At 51.5% G+C, this 15,028-nt stretch overlaps 3 protein-coding genes across 3 annotated transcripts; 1 reads left to right on the forward strand and 2 right to left on the reverse strand.

Annotated features, from left to right (window-relative positions):
• Nucleotides 1–672: 672 nt before the first annotated feature.
• STEHIDRAFT_123338 (zinc-binding oxidoreductase ToxD) lies at nucleotides 673–2,461 on the reverse strand. Its single transcript, XM_007306815.1, has 5 exons — nucleotides 2,111–2,461; nucleotides 1,892–2,028; nucleotides 1,258–1,823; nucleotides 1,000–1,179; nucleotides 673–935 (listed from the first exon to the last, which is right to left on the reverse strand). Exons 1-5 carry the CDS (start codon nucleotides 2,245–2,247, stop codon nucleotides 885–887), a joined length of 1,071 nt encoding a protein of 356 aa, XP_007306877.1. The 5' UTR covers nucleotides 2,248–2,461; the 3' UTR covers nucleotides 673–884.
• A 4,552-nt stretch (nucleotides 2,462–7,013) lies between these two features.
• Nucleotides 7,014–7,575, forward strand: STEHIDRAFT_31538 (uncharacterized protein; the record flags this gene model as incomplete). Its single annotated transcript, XM_007306672.1, has 2 exons — nucleotides 7,014–7,098; nucleotides 7,193–7,575. Coding segments are annotated over 2 exons (468 nt in total), but the record flags the coding sequence as incomplete, so codon positions are not given.
• Nucleotides 7,576–13,137: 5,562 nt separating this feature from the next.
• STEHIDRAFT_100701 (uncharacterized protein) lies at nucleotides 13,138–14,161 on the reverse strand. Its single transcript, XM_007306816.1, has 4 exons — nucleotides 14,010–14,161; nucleotides 13,867–13,944; nucleotides 13,502–13,795; nucleotides 13,138–13,425 (listed from the first exon to the last, which is right to left on the reverse strand). Exons 1-4 carry the CDS (start codon nucleotides 14,010–14,012, stop codon nucleotides 13,348–13,350), a joined length of 453 nt encoding a protein of 150 aa, XP_007306878.1. The 5' UTR covers nucleotides 14,013–14,161; the 3' UTR covers nucleotides 13,138–13,347.
• Between the last annotated feature and the right edge of the window lie 867 nt (nucleotides 14,162–15,028).

A 15,028-nucleotide genomic window follows, 5' to 3' on the forward strand; every position in this document is an offset into this window, starting at 1 on the left:
TCTGGAGAACAGCTCGAATAGTGGGTCGTAGACGCTGAATAACGTCTATCAGTCATCCTGAGTAAGCACTGAGAGCACGAAGCGATAATTATTTGTTTGATGAGAGCAATGAGAGCACGAACGGCAAGGGCACAGGAGCACAGTTTCGGCGGGCCTGGTACCGTCGAGAATGTAGGAACAAGACATACATAAGGTATTGCCAAGAATGCAGCAGGCGTTTGAGGTTGTGGGACGGTTTCGCCGCCGGGTCACCCGTCGAGGATACCAAGTGGATACCACCGTTGACGTCTAACTTTTAAATAAGTCATTACTCGGTCCTTGAAATCCGCAGCACCGCCAGGGAGCTTACCGCATCCGATATAGAGATCGTTACTTTGTTTAAATCTGCCCACTCTGCTCGAAGTATTAGGGATGCTTGCCAGCGTTGACGGCTCGCAACTTCGCCAGCACGCTGATGATTGTCCAGGAGCATCCAAGAAAGCCCAAACAACCAGAAGCAAAGAGAGGACTTTCTGCATCATACTCGACAATGATACCCGAGCATAGTTGATGCGCCCATGATACGTAGAGAGACCGGGCAGGAGAGGAGATACAAGACGGTAACCGCATGATTGTGGTCAAGAACAGCTTCAACTCGCGCTAAGCGCCGGACCAATTTCGGCGCTTGTTTGGGGAGGAGTGCGCCACAGTTGTGGCTCTCCAAAACGAAAACCAGGACAAGACACTGAAAGCACTGGAAGTAGTACTAGTCCATTTCTCTTTGTAGATCAGGATGTATGACTACTGATTATTTTATAGAAAATTCACTATTCTCCAATAGTCACTGAGCTTGGCAGTGAACTCTCTTCCGTTTGCCCCTCCCTCACGGTCCGCTTTCATCGAACTCATGCCTTCGGCGTATCCGCAATACGATAGGTGATCTTTTGGCCGCTCACCTACAAAATGTGAGTCATGGTCAGTTAGGACATCCCTGCTAAATTCTAATGAATGCAAACGAACCTTCCCATCCATCATGTATCGGAACCCTTCCGGAACGCTAGCCAAACCCTTAGGCATGATCAGGGTCGGCGAAGGACTTAACTTTCCTGTCGCCAGAATATCGTTCGCAAGCTTGAACATCTTCAAACCATTGGCCACTTTTTCAGGCGTAGGGGAGAACTTTAGAGGGAAATCGTAGGCCTAGAGTGTTCAAACACGAGAATGGTCAGTATCAGTGGTACACTGGGAGGGAGTCGTATGAAGAGTTGTATCACTTACCTTCCCCATCAACTCATACGCCAAACTCCACACAGATTTGACATCACTCCGCCCATTTCCCTCTTTGCTCAGCGGCATGATCATCGAAATCGTCCCTCCCTGCTCTCCTAGCGCAGCAGCCGACTTCTGCTCCGTTCCACCCTCACCTACACAATCCATCGCATGTCTGAGCCCACCCTTCGCCTCCGCAGATTTCTTAATCTTCGCAACGACCTCAAGATCTCTATAATCGAAGACCTCATCCGCTCCCAATTTCCTACAGAGCTCGAAATTCTTTGGGGAGGCCGTTGCGATGACATATAACCCAGACAGCTTCGCCATCTGAATCACATAGTTTCCGACTGACGACGCGCCGCCCCATACCAAGATCGGGATGGCATTCGGAGGGTTTGCAGGAGAGAGGGGCGTTGGCAGTCCGACTTGGGACTCCCAGAGCATTTGACATGCAGTGAGCGGTGCGACACCGAGTTGAGCTGCGTCTTCGAAGGACCAAGAGTCTGGGATATGAAGCACGCGGTCGGCGAATGCGACTGCATACTCTGAGAAAGCGCCATTCGGGTAGATCCCTAATTCAACAACGAAATGGGACAGTTAGGGCTTGTATCCTGAAGAGGAAACGAGAGAAAGAACGCACCACCATGTATCATCGTCGCCACACGCTCTCCAACACTTCTCAAACCAGGTTGCACATCAGGTCCAATCTCCTCCACCGTTCCCGCTAAATCACATCCCGAGATAGCTCCCGCTTTCTTTCCGTTCTTTACCGATTTCCTTCATCACATTAATAGACAACCGTCTAGACTCAGCATAGCCCTTGCTTTCATTGAGTATGGACGGACGAAGATGTACTCACCAGTCGGTAGGATTTTGCGCGGCAGCGGCGATCTTGATAAGTATCTCTCCCTTCCCCGGCTTCGGTACGTCTACCTCCTGCAGCCCTACTGTTCCATCTGCGTTGACGACGACTGCTCGTTGCTTGCTTGGTGTCATGGCCAGTTGTCTTGTAGAAGAAGCAAAGGTACGAGTACTAGCCTGCTGTTGGTGATAGCGAAGAACAAAGGACGAGAGAGTGAACTGGCGATGAGATGGTCTGATGCGCAAACTGAGGGGGAAAGCGGTCCTATTTATGTTGTGGATGAAGACGTTCATCCCGTATGTGCCACGACATCGACCAGGTCACCAGCCAGAAGATATGTAATTTATGTTCTTACTAGAGTGTACGCGCTTACTGATCCAGAGAAGAACTGTAATAGTAGTAAGTCGTCGACGCTGATTAACGCTCGTCGGTCATCCTGAGTAAGCACCGAGAGCACGAAGCAATAGTTATTTGGTTGATGAGAACAACGGGAGCGGAAGAAAGACACAGCTTCGGTCTGTTAGGGCACTGATAGGGCCTGGCAATAAGACATGTGATGTTGTAGACTCGTGAATCAGTCCTCGAAGAAACAGAATCTGCAACAGCACGTCGATGTTGGTAGCTCAGACGACTGACTTTGAGGACAGTAAAGTCGCCCTAGCCTCTAGGGATTGGTTCGAGTCTGACATGTATGCCGTCGGACGGCACTGAGAATACGGCATTTGACCGTGGAAAGCACCTGCCACATTGGGTCAGCCACTCATCGAAGATGTGACGTCTAACTTTCGAATGATTTGTTGTTCAGTCCTTCAGAATTGCAGCGTTCTCCAGAAAACCGCTACCAATTTGACAGAGCGCGCTACTTTGCTGTGCTATCCAGTGTTTTTGAAAGGATTCAGTATACTTACAGTGGCAGCATTTTGGGCCACACTGGCCTGATGATTGTCCTCACATTGACTCAAGTCACCAACGTCTACACAGGAAACAGACTATAGTGGGTACAATCATCCACCTTCCCGCGGGACGATTGTCTAATTTTGCAACTTTTTATTAACCTTACACGCGGGTTACAGGAAGATAATATTTACTGGTCCTGTTTCCGTGAAGTCCGTCCCGCCAGGTCCTGCGCCCCGCGAGACGATGGATGGCGGTAAGCATACACAATCAGATCGTCCTCGCCTTCCCAAATCCTTAGGCACTCATTCCGTCAAGTCAACGGCCACACCCACGCCCATCGGCAGCCCCTATTCACCCTTCCCGCTGTTCCGTATGCCGTAACTGTCTCTCTTCTCTTCTCAAGATCACCATCCTCGAGCATCCAACGTGCTGCAACATCACATCCGTTTCTGGGATACCCAAGAAACCAGGCCCCTTCCTGCCTCTCGACGCTCTGAATTCGAACTTGACTCGATCGGGAAGGGAAGCGACTTCATCCGTTCAGTGTTCACCACTTAGCTATAGCATCCGCTTCCGCTCCGAGTCGACTGATCGTCCGTAACTCTAAACATCTAAAACGTGGTGTGCGTGTCTTCCTTGCTCTTGGTATGTCAGGTATGTGTGTCCCCGACACGCTGTAGAGGGCTGCTTCGAGATAAGCCTGAGCAGTCGGAGAGTCTGCGGTGGTAGTGTTCTCACAGACTGTTCCGAGGGTACCGTGCATTATCGCACTGAACGAGGCGGAATATAGGAGAGTGCCAAATGTGAAGAAAGAAGATCCTCGGAGGCTTCGTGCTGCGACAGTTGAGTTTGCTCGAGTCTTACTCAGTGAAGCAGCGAAACGGCCATGCCATTACTGCACTCGATCGACTAAACGATTGCATACCCTGAGCGGGCAAGACCTCAGCAGTGAGTAAGTAGACAGGCCATCCAACGATCATGACCATGCAGAGTAGAATAGACGAAGGCAAGAGAGCCTTTCCTCAGCCGCTTCCGGCTGTCCGAGACAAGTTCTGCAAAATACCCGTGATTCTCTCGATCCCAACCACGACGGCTCTCCACAATGTTCCACAATCCGCTAGAGAATTGTGAATAACATAGCCTGTAAGCCACGTCGTGTCGTCCGCACGTTGATGCGACTCTCCCGCATCTCGATCTCGCCGAAGACAGTTCCAGTTCCTTCACAAGTAATCAAGTGCCGGAAACGCACGGCTTCCGGATACGGCCAAGGCGAATATTGACACGGCGAAGTGGAGATAAGATGGAACAGGAAAGTCGCGAGGCGTCCGGGTACTCAGGCTGTTACCGTGCGTAAAGCTGAACAATATCGAGTTGCGCGTTGTCCTCATGTACACACTGATACAGATAGACAGGCCACATCTTGCGTCGAGATTGTGTTCAAAACAAGACGCCAAGTATCGCGGTCAATATAACATTGACGCACATCACCTTTCGACAGAGCTTCTGCGTGCACAGCGGAGCTTCCTGTACAGGAAAGGAGAGAATATAAATTGACGAGCGTTCTAACGTATTCTCGAAGGTAGTTTTTTTAAACCATGACCTCAGAAAGAAGGCAGAAGGGTAACTAACGTCTGCAACATTCGCTCATCCATCCTCGTAAAGGGCGCCCGCAGATACGTAACACGAGGCAAACGCTCAAGCATGCAAGAGTCGGACTTGGAACAAACATGCATTATACACGTTTCCGTTATCTATGCGAACGACGCGGTGATAAAACACGAACACGAACAAGGCGACAAGACGACAAGATCAAGAACAGGCTCATCAGCAAGTGGCAGAGATGCAGTATGTCAGTGCGTAGTCTCGAGCGAATGAGGTCGATGCGATATCTGCCAAAATAAAAACACGCTCGGTGACACAACGTTAACGAGAACATTTAGCTCACGGCGAGACGTACGTTGATAGCGAGCTATGACTTCACCACCTCGACGCGTTTAAACAATTGAAATGGCGTTTGACACTGCCCCAGTCGTGTAAACCTTTCCGGCAGTCGCAATGTGCCAAGGTACTGGGACGACCCATTGCTATCGGCTACAACATGGTTATTTCGAGGGTGTGGAGAATGTGTCCTGATGGAAATGTCGAGAAGATTGTGTATGAAATCGGATATAAAGATTAATAGTGCACTGTGGGGAACGAAGGACGTCCTCTTCTTAAGCGGCAGGTCTGTGTACGTCCAGTATCCTTGTGATCGCCCAAACCAGAACCGAAGTTGATTTGCATGAAGACATACATTATATCGCTTGTCTCCTATGAACTTCATACTTCATACCACAAAGCTTCTCTACGTACATCCCCACCCGTATACCTCGGACAAACCGAGCTCAGAGCGCCAACGAGGCCTCTGAGACGAGTAAACGCGGTCGCCTCGTGTTCCTTCCCGAAGCCATACCTCGACGTATGATCTCGTACTTACGACCCTCAAGGCCTGTCGGGGACGTAAGATAAGGAACGCAAAGCTTTAGGAATTTCATATACGCAGACCTTGAAGGATGGTCGTGTGAGCGTTCGTCATTCAAAGCGGAAAGGACGCTATGTCGTTGGCTGAGAAGTTGAACATGCAGCAATAAGAATGGCGGCCATCTTGCATGCACAGAGAGTAGATGGGTACAGAAGGTATTCGCCTGTTCTCACCGGCAATGCACGCCAGGGCAGACAGGGGAGGCTCGCTTGTACGATGGCGGAGATAGGTGAGCTCGTGGTGAGAGAAGAAGGAAATACGAATCGAAGGTGAGGAACGAGTATATTCTTCGACAAGGAAGTGTAATATCGTGATCTGTCTCGCCCACGGGATAATCAAGCAAATATGCAGACCCATATTTGTGCGTTTTTAGGGCGGCCCATGCTGTATCGATCTCAGTGGAGTGGCGAGACACTGAGGTGACCCTCCATCTCCGGCGAGGTCACAACAAACGAAGAAGATCCCCATCTTCGTTCTTTCGTTATGCTCCGGATATGGCTCAGTGGCTCACCGATGTAAGAATGAACCAATGCATTGTAAGTTCAAGTCACGAGAGCCGTCCATACGAAGGACAGCTGACGGTGATCGTTGGTGCTCGAACAGCAGAGTAGCGGAGCCGGATAATTCATAGTCTTTAGCCTATGTGCTATGAGGTCAAGTTGAAGCAAGCGCTGACGAGTGGCTCCAAGGTCTCGTAGAGAGTGGAAACTGGTCGCGCAGCGTTTTACCTCCGAGGAGACCATGAGATGCTGCCGCTAAATGTAGCGCAGACTGTGTGGGTGAGTGTCTGACGAGCGTTTCATGTAAACACTTGCCGGGATTTCGCACAGGCTGTGCTGGCGGCATGCCTGGGCAAAGGGCATAGGGTGGTATGGAGAACAGTCGTGTGCGTACGGTTTCGGTCACCGCACCGATATTTCAACGTGAAAATGGCCGTTACGTCCGGCGAAGGCTTGAGACGGTCTGTCTGAGCGTTGGAGTCGCAGTGACCTTTGCGATCTAGCAAAGGACTTCAGGAAGGCCAGCAATCGGAGAAAATCACAGACAGCAGGAGATCTGAGGGCGATGATGGGAAGGAGAGCGCGAGAACGCCGAGGTTGTCAGCAATCAAGGGGAAGACCGGACGCCGTGCTCCCGGTAAGGAAACCTTATAATTAAACTGTATAGCGGGTGAAGCTGCGGAAGCAAAAAGCAGAATTGTGTGACAGTGTTTTCGTTCACTGTGCTGGGGATGGAAGCAGATGTGCCAGACAAAGCGGGGTGCAGCTTGGGGCAGATGGCCGGGGAGAAAGGAAGCAGACCGATGAAAGACAAGCTGGCCAGACATGTGGCGGCGAATACGCGCCTTCCGGAGTCATATCTCGAGTGTCCAAGAAAGGCAACTGTGCCCAGGGGTATAAAATGGCCAGCCCAGCCCGTCCGGATGATTTTCACTTTGCCCCCGTCTCCTTCATGCGACGTTAGATTTCTCTATAACTTACGATGCTCACGCTCGAGCCTTGCTCGCTGTGCGATGTCTGCGCGGACGATTTCGGTCCTCGTAATCTGCCCCATTCCATCCCCTGTGGTGAGCTCTTTTTGCAATTTTTTTAATTGTCTTTTCCCGTACCTTTTTCGGCCGAAAATTTTTCACTGACGATGTACGCGGTGTCCGACAACAGGCCATGTATTCTGCTTGAAGTGTTGCAACACTATCATCGAAAAAGCCACACCGCGCACGCCATCCGCCGTCTGTCCTTTCTGCCGCGAAACGTTTACGCGGGAAACCATCCGTTTAATCCGTATCGACTTTGGCGGCAGCCCAAGTACCAGCGGATGGTCCACTCCCCGACGAAGTCCACGCAGCCCGCGTGCACCACTCATCGAGGACGATTTTCCCAATGACCTCCTTCTGAAAGCCTCCTTGCCCACCTTACCTGACGACGTTGAGGCCAGAGCTCGAGCTGAAGCCCGACGGCTTGAGAACAAGGTCGCTCGTCTCGCCGCAAAAAAGTGCTCTGTCGACGAAGTCCAATCCCTTCACAAGGAGGTTGAGGCCTGGCTTTCCTCCGACATCAGCAGCAGCGACTCCGTGCGTCTCACCTCTTACTGTCTCCTCCAATTTCCATTACAACTGACACCCCTTCCCATCGATAGTCGTCATCGCTTTATCTTAGTGGCCTCCTTCTCCGTGCCATCATCCAGAACCACATCACCTTCTCTGACGCTACCAAAGCAGCGAAGGCTCGGATTGAGGAACTCGAGAGGGACAAGGCCAGACTTGAGATGGAATTGCAGAGGTACGTCTCCCTTCACTTCTGACTCGACATCCAAACACACTCTGACTAAGGCTGTCCCCAGAAAATCGCAGCACCCCCAAAAGGCTCTAGATGGCCACAGCAATCGCTCTGAGCTAGGTCACTTCCGAACGAAGTCCGCAATGCCGACCACTTCCCCTACTCGACCATCCATTCCATCATCCGCCACATCCACCGCATCTCACCACGCCTTCCCACCGCCCATGTCCCGCGCAATGTCACATTCTCCACCTAGCTCGCGTGTCGCATCGCCGACTTCCACCGCTTCCCACCAATTCCTCCCCTCCGCCCTTTCTCGACTCACCAGTCTCTCGTCGAGTCATGGTCTCGGCCGGTCCGCTTCCGTGGCCCCTCCTCACCGTACCTCTACTCCGGGCGCGCCCTTGCGCTCAGCGACACCTGCTACGCCCTCTTCCACCTCGACATCCCCTGTCCGTGCACCCTTGCCCCGCAAACAACGCACGCTCTCCATGTCCGGTGGCACGGCACCCTCGTCCATCTGGTATCCCTCGACCGCCCCTGGTCTCAGACCCCCCGCTCCATCCGGCGGAGTTGGAGCAAAGCCCTTGGGCCCGCGCCACGCCACGCCCACTTCTTCCGTTCGCGGTTAATTCTGGATCGCAGCTATCAAGGCATTTGTGCTTGTCATGATGCCGATCGGAGTTGTGTTTTCTCCAGGCCAGTGCGTTTTTTTGGCTGAGATGCTCCGCAAACACCCTTTACCCTGCCTGGACGTGTGCACGATGGACATAAACGCTGTCATCATCGCTATTTCTATACCCGGCCCATGATCGTCGTCTTTTATATAGCCTTTTGCTTAATACGGTACACGACAGCTAGTCTTTCGACCACGACCGCGCGTATTTTCCTGCTTTTTTCTCCCCTCTCTCTCTCTTCTCTCTTTACTGTACATACATCGGAATTTTCTGTGCAATAGTTGGGCGGTGGGCTGAGCGCCCTTTTTGGTGTTTGTTTTTTTACTTACAGTTCTCGATGTGGACTTGGGTTTTTGTCCAGTACTTATTCCATTTTGACATCTTTCAGACTGTTTATTCCTGTTTCTCTTTGTCTTATTTTTCGCCCATCTCTTCCCTGTTTGTTCTGTTTGTTGTGTTGACTGACAATTTCTCCCTCCTCTTCTCGTCTCGTTGCGTTCCACGCTCTCGGCTTTCTCGTGAACTTATTCAACTTGTAGCCACAGCCTTTCCCCTTCTCTGTCTCTTCTTCTTCTACATCGTCTCCTCTCTTCGTCGTCCTCCCTGTCCGATTGTCATCTCATTGCCTGCTCCCCCATCCCTCCCCAGCCTCTCTTGCGCATCTCCCTGTTTCCGCTTTCGTTATCCTCATCTCCCTCTCGCCATCCCAACCTAATGGCCTCCCCTGCCCCCGCTCCATGCTATCGTTAACGTCCTCTTCATGACCGCATCTCACGTCTTCACGCTTCGCCATCACAGCCATGGCACCGGGAAACCCGCTTACCACCGTCAACCTTCACTCTCCATACCATACCACAGCGTATACACTACAACTCTCAGACACCGACATCCTTCTCCCTATCTCGACTGCATGCATTGCATACCTACTTTAGAAATACCCACCATAATTATCCTTCTCTTTTTCGTTTCGTCCCCGTTCTCGTTTCAACTCTACTCCAAGCCGTGTTTTGTAGTAGTACTGACTTGTCATCTCTTATCTCTTACTTTCCGAGGAGGGGAGAGGAAGGATGTGTGCTGGGAGAATCTGAGCGATCGGACAGACGGACGGACGGGTGGGAGGGAGAAGAGTGTGGGTTTTGGATCGGGTTGGTTTAGGTGTTCTGTTGCTGATTTAAAGTTAGTGGGTGGATGAGTTGGTTGTTGTTTCGCAGGTCCTTGTGTCGGTTTTCCCTGCTACTGTTCGCTGTTCTCGTACATACTAATTCATACCACGTTACGTTACGCTACCCAAACGCTCCGCTACGAACCCGTTCCCTTGCTTTCTGCAACTGCTCTTGCTTTTCGTGTTCGTGTTCGTGTTTTAGATCCTGCCACGTTATAATACACTGCGGATCTTCGTTATGATTACTTTATACCCCTCCGTGCGTGCATGCACAGTGCACACGACCATCGTTGCTTCGTTGCTTTAAGTAAAGTGGGATTGCATCAGGGCACAGCAAACTTGTCTGTCAGTGGGTAGGACACAAAAAACAAAAGGTCGACAGATGGCAAAAATCGATTGTCAAGATGGCGAGATCGTGTGGCGCCGCGCCCAGCCTAATACAGATCAGCGTGGGATAAGTGGGCTTTGCGCTTTGAAGTTAGATGAACCAAGTGCGGGACGGGAACGAGGCAGCAACTATATTGATGTGGCGCTCCGGCGCACGCGAGCAGCCATGTCTGAGTTGTTGAACAGCTGAACGAGTCGGCTCTGAATCTGATGCTTCGATACTCATTCTCATCTAACACATCTCATTGTAAGATAGTAATTATTTCGCATATTTTATAGTACAGTGACCGGCGCACTGACATCATGGTCAAAGATGGGAGATTCTGCTCGGATCGGATGAGGCTCTGCCAGTAGACTCTGATTCAGAATAGCCAGCTGAGTTAAGACCTTTTATAATTCCGAGTCATCGACGCGGACCCATTCACTCGTCGGAGTACTGATAAGCACACAAGATCCGCTCGATGCGAGTACGATGGTGCAGTTTCATTGAGGAGGCTGCATCATGGTGGAGGCGTGGCGTCACGAACTTGGTAAGTGACATGGTATATTTTTCCACGGGTCCATGCGCAGGACTCCTCACAGATCGAGATTCCATCCATGTAGCCCACTATGTGTGCGCGAGGTGTTTCATTAGAACGGTCAGAAGTCTACCAGTGAGTTACCTACCTATCTCTAGCGTGTGTCCGGATCCGGTCTGCCTGTGGAGACGCGAAACGCACTCAGTACCTCGCCCAACCGTCACAGAAGGCACTAGCTTGGCTGTGCATCCGCCGGAAAGACATTCACAAGGGTGGCTCAGAGTCAGGCCCATCGATCTCTCTCTCCTGCCTTCTCCATCAAAACATGGTAGATCAATCGAATCCGGGCCACCCCTTGTCCTATCCCGAATGATCTAGTCAACACTGGGTAGTGGCACGTTCGAGCATTTCCGAGCAACAGCGGCACCTGCCTGCATTGTCGAGGCCTCTTATCGTTTCGAATGCCTTCGACACTGACTGTAGCCGCCAAAAAATGGAGTTAGCAGTGCCACGGTGATTGTAGACGATGTGCCGAATCAACTGCGCGAGGTCACTAGTTGTGTCTAGGTGGTCCATCGCGTCTCACGAAACTGGCGATATCCACGAAGTCGAAGACGGGATCGCATCTTGACCCTCCGATACAGAAGTCCAGACATCGCATTGCGAGGGACATCTAGATCTACTCCATCATCTAACATCTGGGGACTCTACATCCGAACCGAGAGGCTCAAAGCAAAGACTTCTGTCACAGAAGTCCGATGTCCGACCGCACTTCGCCTCCCCAAGGCCTCAAGCCTCAAGCCTCAAGACCGAAGGGTGCGCGCCGCGCAAATCATGCTGAGCCTAATCCAGTCCTTCGGAGCCTTCAACCGTCAATTGGAGGTAAGTGCCTCGTCGCATTGCCGCTAGTAACCTTTCTGCGCCACCGCACGAACTATGTCAGGTGGGTGCTCAGCGGGATGGATTTGGCAAGAGGATTAGAGAAGAAGGTATGGGGGTGGTTGAGATGGATCCGAAATGAATAGAAGGCGGTGCTATACAGGCTCATTTCGTAGCGCCGTCTATTCCACGGACTCGCGGCTCCGGACTAGGTGATAACAATGAAAATAATCACCCAACGATCACATACCAGAGAGACCATTAGGGGAGTCCACGATAGCCGTTTAAACCTGCGTTTAATCCCACGTTTAAGACCGCAGCGCGGCTTTGGGGCTTAAACGCACGCTTAAACGTCGGTTTAAACGGTATCGTGGACTCCCCTATTGACAGTAGCAAATGGGACACCCTCCTCGAATTCATTCTCAGGCATCTGTCGAGGTGCAGCAATCTCCATAACCGCATTTCTCCTGCCAGCACAGTAAAACCTGACCCACGAACGAGCCGGCACCATAGCGCTGCTCGTCGAATGGAGCAGGAGGATTGCGGGCCAGCGCGATGTTGACATCAAACATCCGTATCTCATACCAGCTGTCAGACTCGTTCACCTGCACTGTAATGTCCTTTAGAGACCTCTACGCCACGAGTGCGATGGCCAGTGAAATCGAAGTATTCGCCGCCGGACCACCAGGGGATGATAAGTCAGAGAACCTAGTTCGCAATCGACATAGGAATAGCGAAACGACCGATCGTTGGCTTCAAAATCTGCCTAGCAGGTTACTTTGGCGGAAGAAGATGTATGAGATGTACGCCATCCTTTCTCGTCCATTGTGAGTACGGAATCCTCGATATGCTTCAATGACCATATTTTACTCTTCTCGTCTGGCATGCAATCCATCATAGACTGGAGGTCGGGATTGGCACAGGCTTCAGCAAGTATTTTTTTTGCGGTCAATAATGGTCGCCTCTTGCGCCAAAGGTCCCTTCGGGAGGGATTGAGAGGGTGATGCGAGGGAATGACAACAGAGTCCGATCATCTAACATCCTCGTCGATGAACTCTGCAACTGAACCGGGCCAATAAGACACAATCAGGCCTCAGGTAAGGATGAGCACATGGTAGACGGACACAAACCTAGCCGCGGGATTACACGCTGCAGTTGATGTTGTTGTCTTAAAATTCAAACTCGAAGAAGACAATCCTTCCGCTTCGCTATAGATTCCAGCTGGTTGCAAAATCGTAGACCGCATGAGGATCGTGGCATGAGTAAGAGCCGTGAAGCAAGAGAGGTATGACGACGGATCCTACGTGCAAGGGAGAAACGACTTATCGCCATCTCATCCATCTCTAATCCATCCATCCGCGACATCAGCGCTCAATCTCTGACACTCTTGGCCCATTCACGGTCAGGGAACATGCATAACATATCGAACGTGTATTGAAGCTCATATAGGACCTGGGCAAGACCCGAGAATGGTTTCCCGACAGGGGTTCGAGGTAGAGATCCGCTCCTGGCGGGAATACATGCTCGGATGAAGCCCAGAATCATGGACACGGTTGACTTATTCATAGAGCGAAGGCAGAACTAGCTCACAGAACTAGAATTGAAGAGAAAGCGGACGTGGCCTCGAGGATACCCCTGTGCCAATCGTGCGAGCGCCACACGGAAGAAGAGAACGACCAGACTTCCAGAGCCACAATCTCACGCACGAAATGCAACATCGAGCCATTTATCTCGATCATCCATTCATTAGCAACCCAGCGTAGCGGGATGATGCGTGCGTGCTGAGAGCCATAGTGATTTTGAGGCATGGAGGCGAGGCATCATGATACATGGGTGGCATAAGAATATCCCAATGAGAGGTAAGGGTAGTGAAGAATGGAACGACGAGAGCGAAGACAAAGCACGAGATGATGCTGCTTAACGGCCACCCTTGCCGCCCTTCGCACCCTGTTTCGAGACGTTCTTCAAGCCAGCAGGTGCAGCCGCACGCGTAGGCTATAATCATCAAAGGAACAAGATGGATCCGCAGGTAATTAGCTTCCCTCCACCAGATCACAGGTACGAGGCGTACCTTCGGCTTCTTGGACTCCTTCTCCTTCTTCTCTGCCTTAGCCTTCGTGATGGCGGTCAACCTCGCCTGAGTACGGGCCTGAGCAGTTTGGTTGCGCTTGGCGGCGATGGCGGCGAGGTCAGCACCGACGATACCACGCTGATGCTTCACGGTCTTGCGCGAGCGCTTCTTAGCGACCTCCTCTGTGATGCCCTTCTTGTGCATGCGGCGGTAGAGTTGTGTCCAGGCGATCTTACGCGGATTCTTGCGCTGGAGGAAAAGGGATTCATTCTTCGAGGCAGCAAAGCGGAAGATCTGGAGAGTTTCGCTGTGATGAGCTGGTGATCTCTAAGAGTACCACGGGGGGAGATGTGAAGCAAGCATACCTTGCTATCGCCACGGATGAAGAGACGACCCTTGGAGGGGTAGATACGGAAGCCGGAGAACGAGTCGATTTCGACCTTCTGCACTCCACGAATCACATAGTTCAGCAAACGAAACCGCTGTGTAGCCATGATACAATACGCACCATCTGTGATAAGAACAAAGACCCAAAAGTTCGTCAGCCTGCAGTCCTCGTTCTACCCGTCATCCAACCTGCCGAACACCCATCCAACCTCCCAAAACACAACCATACGTCTCCCCTCTATTGCATCACAGAATCCTCCGCATGCGCATCCTGGGGTGTTCTGAAGGCATCAAACGTGAATTCTGCTCACCTGGACGGATTTTGGGCTGTCTTGAGGGTTTACTTGCCGGCGCTTGGCTGGCGGTGAGTCTCTCTGCCACCGTCGGAGTTCGCCTCGGCATTTGCCGGATTATGGGCGTCTGTTGACGCGAGCTCGCCTTGAGCTCGCTCGTTCTCTCGCGCTCACGTCCACCTATATCCACAGTTTCATTATGATCATGCTCAAAGACTCTTCTTGCCTACACTTCCCCCAAGTCACCAAGTAGCAATGTATCCAAAGCACATCGGTACTATGGTGGCATGTCTCCGTGATCGACGTAAGCATCAAACGCCCGTACAAGTCAAACTTCAAGCTTCAAAGCTTCACGACCCGCCGTGCGTATGTCCGCATTGGAGGTTTACATTGTGCCTGTTTGTCAGACTCTTGATCTCCATGTCATATTCTTCCCTGGTCCCGTCTGTGGCTAGTCGTTCTCACCACATCATCTGTGGCGTCTATGGCGTTGCGGCACGCGTCGACCAATGCATCAAATCTAAACACTCTGCTACATGACTATCGGCGCTCCATTGTCGATAATTCCCGAAACACATGCACCTGTGTAACTGGATAAAGCTCTTGAGCTCGTCGACAATCACGCAAGATACGTCGATATCGTCTCACGATAACGCGCCATAACCGGTGACCTTCGCGAGTTCACCGAATAGTCACTGACTTCAGAGACTTCAGTTGTGCCAGACGGCGCCGACCCGCTCTTTCCCATGGAAGCATCCGTCATGAGAACCAAAACTGCATGGATTGCATGTTATCGGTCTGGCTCTTTCACTGATTGTCAGTACGATAGTAGTATAAGAGCCACCTT

This window comes from Stereum hirsutum (genome assembly GCF_000264905.1).
Source record: "Stereum hirsutum FP-91666 SS1 unplaced genomic scaffold STEHIscaffold_12, whole genome shotgun sequence".
Taxonomy (NCBI): Eukaryota; Fungi; Basidiomycota; class Agaricomycetes; order Russulales; family Stereaceae; genus Stereum; species Stereum hirsutum.

What these genes read in the sequence shown, in the direction of transcription:
- STEHIDRAFT_100701 (XM_007306816.1), bottom strand. An exon ending in TCATCCGTGGCGATAGCAAG is followed by an intron (nt 13,796 to 13,866) that starts GTATGCTTGCTT and finishes GAAACTCTCCAG; the next exon opens with ATCTTCCGCTTTGCTGCCTC. An exon ending in AGGAGTCCAAGAAGCCGAAG is followed by an intron (nt 13,426 to 13,501) that starts GTACGCCTCGTA and finishes TGATGATTATAG; the next exon opens with CCTACGCGTGCGGCTGCACC.
- STEHIDRAFT_123338 (XM_007306815.1), bottom strand. Translation starts at nt 2,247, where the DNA reads ATGACACCAAGCAAGCAACGAGCAGTCGTCGTCAACGCAGATGGAACA. An exon ending in GCGCAAAATCCTACCGACTG is followed by an intron (nt 2,029 to 2,110) that starts GTGAGTACATCT and finishes AATGTGATGAAG; the next exon opens with GAAATCGGTAAAGAACGGAA. An exon ending in CGTATGAGTTGATGGGGAAG is followed by an intron (nt 1,180 to 1,257) that starts GTAAGTGATACA and finishes TGAACACTCTAG; the next exon opens with GCCTACGATTTCCCTCTAAA.